Below are 7,466 nucleotides of genomic sequence, written 5' to 3'. Positions count from 1 at the left end.
ATTTGTAAGGTCGAAGTAGAAATGGAGGTGAAGTCTCCTTCAGATAAGTTTTGGGAGGGCATTAGAGATTGTACTCTCTTTCCCAAGATCTTCCCAGAGAAATGCAAAAGCATTGAAGTATTGGAAGGAGATGGGAAGTGTGTGGGCTCTATCAAGCTCATAAACTTCGCTGATGGTAAGATTTTTTTATTTTTATTTTTTATGACGGGATATCCTAGCCCATAGGCCCAATAAGCAGGCCAAGGCAACTGGTCTCTTAAAGTACCATATCTCACCAATATCCTCCGGTGCGTGCAATACCCCACAAATCAAATATTCCAGGAAAGTCAGGAAAAATCCCTATAGGTGGCCAACGAGGGGACTTTGAACTCAAAACGTCTCCCTTTTTGAAGGGAGGCCGTGGCCACTAGACCCAACACTCGTTGGTTTGCTAATGAAAAGATTTTTTGATGAATCTTGATCATGTGTTTTCCTAAAGAAAGTAATCATCTTCATCAAAGATTTATCTCAAAAAAATTGAGTCCTCTTACTCCCACCACACCTTGCTTCTTTCCTTGGGATTGTAGTTCAATTGGTCAGAGTATCACCCTATCAAGGCGGTATCTATTGATTTATTGGGGGAAGAGGAGGGAGGGGGGGGAGCAAAATCATATTCTTAGTTGGATCCTTATTTATTTATTTATTATTATTTTCAAATCTATCTAATGTCATGTCTTTTGTTAATTGAAAGGGGGGGGGGGGGGGGGGGGGCATATTCAAACAGAAAAATTAGGATTTTAGTAATATGAGGTTGGAAAGATGTATTGGAAGACATCCCAAAATATAATTTTTTCTCGAAGATAGAGAATCTCTCTGATCGTACCCATTGATGTAGGTATTATCAAACTACATAAAATCTTATTGCGTTGTATATGAATTATCTTTTATTTTTATCATCTTGTGATTTGATCTAGGATTAGACACTGATATCTTGATTTTCCTGTTACTTATTTACAACCTTCAACTTCACATTCCTTTGAACTTGTACTAAATCTAAGGTGTGTTTATTTATAGATTTCATGTAGCAACATCTTCAAAGGAAACAATCGAGGCAGTAGACGAAGCGAACAAGACTTTAGTGTTTAGTGTCATCGGTGGAGAACTTGCAAGTTTTTACGAGAAGTTTAAAGCCAAGTTAATTGTTTGTCCAAAGGGTAATGGGATCTTGGTGAAATGGTCTTGTGAATTTGAGAAGGCCAGTGGAGAGGTTCCTGATCAAAGCATCATTAAAGAACTTGCAATTAATACCTTCCAAGATTTGGATGCCTACCTTGTCCAAGCATAGATTGCTATGTCTATGTTAACATAGTGTTAATGGTCTCAATAAAGAGTCATGATTTTCTTAAGCCCTCTAACTTGGCATGGCTTAGAATCATAGATTTTTACCCTCGGGATACATAATTATACATCCTCATAAATATTGCAGTTGTGTATCCCAAGATAAAAAATATATGATTCGGGCACATGCCACATCAGGGGCGTCCGAAAATCATTATTCCTCAATAAATTGTGGAGCTTTAATTATGAGAATGAGAAATAAATCCTAATAGTATTATCTCCATATGAATTAATCGAGGGACTTAATATGAGATTGGACTAATTATTATTATTTCTTTGTAGAATGTTTACAAAAATTCCAGGGTTCTTTTTTTTTTTTTGTGTTCAAAATTACATGAAGGGTCTTTATGATCATGGATGGAAGATTGGTGGAAAAATGATTTTCCTTCGAAAATGTGACATTTAGGTGAATGGTTAAATATTTTATCTAGATTTCAATTCCACCAAAGAGATTTTCTTCCTTCGGAGAGAAAATGTTTTGCCATCCCACCCTAGGAAAATAACTGTCTCATGGAAAGTAATTTCGATGAAATACATAGTTATTTTAGTAATTTTCTCATTATACGAGAAAAAGACAGAGTATTTTGCAAATTTTATTGTATTAGTCATTTCTTTTTAATATTAATAACAATGGCCATATACCCGATTTCATAATTATTTATTTTTATCAAAACGGTTATATCATGCGGTCATATTTTCTATTTATGCCTTGTCTGTGAACCTACATTTCATTCAAGGGCATAAAGGTAAATTCATCAAATTGTCCATACAACAGTCTGGCATTAAATAATCATTGTTATAAAAAAATGTAATTACGACAATGGGTATATGTCCATTCTCATAAATATATAAAAAAATTATGACTAATTAGATAATTTCAACAAAATACATAACTATTTTAGTAATTTGATCTATATAAACTTATTTTTAATGAGTTCAATAACTCGGCGTTAGTGGGATTTGACATTGTATCTTTCAGATGTATGATTATGTGTTTTTCCTGGAATTCAATTTCCATCATGGGAGGGGAAATATTTTCCCATCTCACCTACTTTCAAAAGTAAGAGCGAACTTTCTTTTGACGTTTTCTTAAGTACAATCAAACAATGGAAATTATTTTTCCAAAGAATTTATATTCCCTTCAAAAAGATTTCCTTCAAACAAAGTCAAACAAGTGGCATAGAAGATTTCATAGGGATCAATACATGTTTCTTAGGATCATTTTTTCTTGAAAATTTCTAGGAATATCATCCCGTCTTAATCATCATTGGAGGCTAGTTCGTTTCCGAAAAACAATACCAAGATAATTATAAATGCATGGTTTATACGATAATAATTATTATTACAATAAAAGTCGTGATAATCTGCCTTGAGATACACGACAAATGATCTAAGGTTCTATGATGGGGGCGTTAGAAAATCATTAATCTTACAACAATATTTATTATTTAAGGTGGAGAGACTCCACTTTTATTTTATTTTTATTAGAAGACAAAATACAAAATGGGACTATGGTCTAGGCCTTTTGTAGGTAAGTATCCAAGTCATGGAAGGTCTTTATAGCAAATTCCTTGATGTGGTCAGGGTCAGGGACCTCTTCACTTGCTTTCTCAAACTCCACACACCATTTCACTATGCTTCCATCACCTTTTGGAACAATATTCAAACTGGCCTTAAAACTCTTGTAAAATGTTGAGAGTTCTCCTTCTATGACACTATAAGTCACTAATTTATTTGCATCATCTGCAGCTTCAATCCTCTCCTTCGAAATCGTAACAAGCGGAATCCCTACAAAATCCAATTTTAAATTGGCTGAATTGTGAACACAAAATAGCATATCGAACCATAAAGTAATTAAAAATAAAAGAACGCACACAAAACACTGAAAATCAAATTTACGTGATTTGGCAATGCCCGTGTATGAGATGAGAGCTATTCTAGTTCCGAGAAAGAAATTTCAGCGAATTATTTCTTCCCATACCTCTCTCTAGCCTTCCAAACCTAGAAATCTTAATTTCCCTGTTTTTTCTATAAATACTCGTAAAAAGATATTCTTATTAATCTTTTAATTAACAAAAAAAAAGTTATTAATAAAGAGTCGTAACTTTCTAATGCGCCCTCTAACACACATCCCCATACATCTTTTGAAGTGACGTGGGTTAGAACCATAAATTTTTCCTCGGGGTACACAACTGTGCATCCTCATAAACATGGGCAGTTGTGTATCTCGAGAAAAAGAATCTATGATTCTAGCACATGCCACATCATGGGGTGTATGGGCGACTGTGTCAAAGGGGGGTGTCAAAATCATTATTCTTTTATAAATAAGATTTTGAGAGTTTGTGATATTTATATATAATTATCATTAAACAATTGATGACAAAATCATTAAAGAGAAAACAAGGTCTTTTAAAGGTATCATCTAAGAATGTGGTTGTGGGCTGCTAACACCCCCATTGAAGTCTTGACACTGTTAGGTAACAATCAGGAGACCCCATGAAAAATGACTCCTATAAAAGCACGCAATCTCGACTGTTAAAACATGAAATCCAACGCTCAAGATAAACATGTATCTTGAGAAGACATCATGTATCTCTAAAATAAATACGAACCATTAGATTTCGTGTTTTTAAGGGTGGAATTGTGTGTTTTATGAGTCCACAAGTCCCAACTATGGTTTTAAATCCCGGTTTTGTATCTTATCTCATTCACAAATGATACCGAGATGACTTGGGCAATCTCAGATGAACTTTAAGCCCAATTCAGATCTGTGGACCAGAATCCATCAAATAAGAATAAGAAGAAATTAAATCCCGATTTTGACATATCATCGGGTTGACGAAAGATACCACGATGACTTGAACAAGTCATCCCTAGTGATATAATAATTAATACATTTCTAGTTAGAGTCGTGATAATACAACACCCCCCTCTGACGCATGACCCCGTCACAAAACCATAGATCTGTTACCTTGGGATACACTGGAAAAATATTTATGATTATGCGTATCCCAAGGCAACTGATCTATGGTTCTATGATGGGGCATGTATCAGAGGGGGCTGTCTTAAAATCATAACACTTATAATCATAAATAGCCAACTATATTCAAGGCATCTATCACAACATGAATGAATCATATATATATATATATTTCCATTCAATTCTCTCTCTAAACTTAAATGATGAGAGTTACTTTTGCCACACCATCTTTTTCTAATGCCACACCAATTGTGTGCAATTCTTTTCATGATTTACATAGGAATTGGTGTGGCATTAGCAAAAGCTGGTGTGGCAATATCAGCTCTCTAGATGATAATAAGGATAAGTTGGATCATCATCTCACCTTCTGCATATTTCACAAGCCTGATGGAGCCAGTTGTCTTTCCATCTCCTTCTAGTATTTCAATACTCTTGTATTGGCCAGGAAAGATCTTAGGGAAGAGAGTAGTGGAGTCTGCAATGGCACCCCATATCTTGTCTGCTGGGGACTTGGTCTCCACTTCAACCTCAAGTTTACCCATATATTGATATTTCAATTTCAAGGAAAAAAGAAATAAATAGTGATACAATGAGAAAGAGAGTAAGAAGGGAAATGGGTTTGTGTTTTTGAGTATGAGTCTTAACAAACAATAACAGCTATATATATATAGTAATTCATTAGGTATAGAGCTTTAAATTCATAAACTTGCTTCAACAACTAACCCCCAACTTTCTCTTTCATTTGTTGGTTGAATGTTGTGGTACTCCATGATATAATTAAACCCAATTTTAAATCAAACTATAAGTCACTAATTTATTTGCATCATCTGCAGCTTCAATCCTCTCCTTCGAAATCGTAACAAGAGGAATCCCTACAAAATCCAATTTTAAATTGGCTGAATTGTGAACACTAAATAGCATATCGAACCATAAAGTAATTAAAAATAAAAGAACGCACACAAAACACTGAAAATCAAATTTTCGTGATTTGGCAATGCCCGTGTATGAGATGAGAGCTATTCTAGTTCCGAGAAAGAAATTTCAGCGAATTATTTCTTCCCATACCTCTCTCTAGCCTTCCAAACCTAGAAATCTTAATTTCCCTGTTTTTTCTATAAATACTCGTAAAAAGATATTCTTATTATCTTTTAATTAACAAAAAAAAAGTTATTAATAAAGAGTCGTAACTTTTTAATGCGCCCTCTAACACACATCCCCATACATCTTTTGAAGTGACGTGGGTTAGAACCATAAATTTTTCCTCGGGGTACACAACTGTGCATCCTCATAAACATGGGCAGTTGTGTATCTCGAGAAAAAGAATCTATGATTCTAGCACATGCCACATCATGGGGTGTATGGGCGACTGTGTCAAAGGGGGGTGTCAAAATCATTATTCTTTTATAAATAAGATTTTGAGAGTTTGTGATATTTATATATAATTATCATTAAACAATTGATGACAAAATCATTAAAGAGAAAACAAGGTCTTTTAAAGGTATCATCTAAGAATGTGGTTGTGGGCTGCTAACACCCCCATTGAAGTCTTGACACTGTTAGGTAACAATCAGGAGACCCCATGAAAAATGACTCCTATAAAAGCACGCAATCTCGACTGTTAAAACATGAAATCCAACGCTCAAGATAAACATGTATCTTGAGAAGACATCATGTATCTCTAAAATAAATACGAACCATTAGATTTCGTGTTTTTAAGGGTGGAATTGTGTGTTTTATGAGTCCACAAGTCCCAACTATGGTTTTAAATCCCGGTTTTGTATCTTATCTCATTCACAAATGATACCGAGATGACTTGGGCAATCTCAGATGAACTTTAAGCCCAATTCAGATCTGTGGACCAGAATCCATCAAATAAGAATAAGAAGAAATTAAATCCCGATTTTGACATATCATCGGGTTGACGAAAGATACCACGATGACTTGAACAAGTCATCCCTAGTGATATAATAATTAATACATTTCTAGTTAGAGTCGTGATAACACAACACCCCCCTCTGACGCATGACCCCATCACAAAACCATAGATCTGTTACCTTGGGATACACTGGAAAAATATTTATGATTATGCGTATCCCAAGGCAACTGATCTATGGTTCTATGATGGGGCATGTATCAGAGGGGGCTGTCTTAAAATCATAACACTTATAATCATAAATAGCCAACTATATTCAAGGCATCTATCACAACATGAATGAATCATATATATATATATATTTCCATTCAATTCTCTCTCTAAACTTAAATGATGAGAGTTACTTTTGCCACACCATCTTTTTCTAATGCCACACCAATTGTGTGCAATTCTTTTCATGATTTACATAGGAATTGGTGTGGCATTAGCAAAAGCTGGTGTGGCAATATCAGCTCTCTAGATGATAATAAGGATAAGTTGGATCATCATCTCACCTTCTGCATATTTCACAAGCCTGATGGAGCCAGTTGTCTTTCCATCTCCTTCTAGTATTTCAATACTCTTGTATTGGCCAGGAAAGATCTTAGGGAAGAGAGTAGTGGAGTCTGCAATGGCACCCCATATCTTGTCTGCTGGGGACTTGGTCTCCACTTCAACCTCAAGTTTACCCATATATTGATATTTCAATTTCAAGGAAAAAAGAAATAAATAGTGATACAATGAGAAAGAGAGTAAGAAGGGAAATGGGTTTGTGTTTTTGAGTATGAGTCTTAACAAACAATAACAGCTATATATATAGTAATTCATTAGGTATAGAGCTTTAAATTCATAAACTTGCTTCAACAACTTACCCCCAACTTTCTCTTTCATTTGTTGGTTGAATGTTGTGGTACTCCATGATATAATTAAACCCAATTTTAAATCAAACAATTTACTAAACTTGCAATATTGTAAACAACCGTAAAACATAATATACAAATTAACCCAAACTTGGGACACACTTCTAATGTTTAAAATATTGAAATTTTCAACCTCTCTGGTTTCTTGATCCGGGTGTTAAAGTATGACTCAAAATCAGTTAGGCCCGATCCAAATGTAAGTATTTTTTAGGGTTTATCCAAGATAATTTTGGATTGTACTTGTAAGTTATGTAAGTGACTCACTTATCTGACCCTT

At 34.6% G+C, this 7,466-nt stretch overlaps 1 protein-coding gene and 1 pseudogene across 1 annotated transcript; one reads left to right on the top strand and one right to left on the bottom strand.

The window, feature by feature from the left end:
• On the top strand, nt 1–1,324 carry LOC147405634 (MLP-like protein 423 pseudogene; annotated as a pseudogene).
• Nucleotides 1,325–2,712: 1,388 nt separating this feature from the next.
• On the bottom strand, nt 2,713–5,008 carry LOC147405633 (MLP-like protein 423). The gene is made up of 2 exons (XM_086433432.1): nt 4,722–5,008; nt 2,713–3,165 (listed from the first exon to the last, which is right to left on the bottom strand). The coding sequence occupies exons 1-2, from the start codon at nt 4,897–4,899 to the stop codon at nt 2,894–2,896; spliced, it is 450 nt and encodes a 149-aa protein (XP_086289558.1). The 5' UTR covers nt 4,900–5,008; the 3' UTR covers nt 2,713–2,893.
• Nucleotides 5,009–7,466: the final 2,458 nt, after the last annotated feature.

The sequence above is a fragment of the Akebia trifoliata genome, chromosome 3, assembly GCF_017979445.1.
Source record: "Akebia trifoliata isolate Shusen 1 chromosome 3, ASM1797944v1, whole genome shotgun sequence".
Lineage (NCBI taxonomy): Eukaryota > Viridiplantae > Streptophyta > Magnoliopsida > Ranunculales > Lardizabalaceae > Akebia > Akebia trifoliata.
The sequence above is the reverse complement of the archived record's forward strand: the minus strand, read 5'-3'. Positions and strand labels throughout refer to the sequence as shown.

Excerpts from the sequence above, each read along its gene's own strand:
- LOC147405633 (XM_086433432.1), bottom strand. The coding sequence starts at position 4,899 with ATGGGTAAACTTGAGGTTGAAGTGGAGACCAAGTCCCCAGCAGACAAG. Across the intron at positions 3,166-4,721 it reads GCTTGTGAAATATGCAGAAG|GGATTCCGCTTGTTACGATT; the intron begins GTGAGATGATGA and ends TGGATTTTGTAG.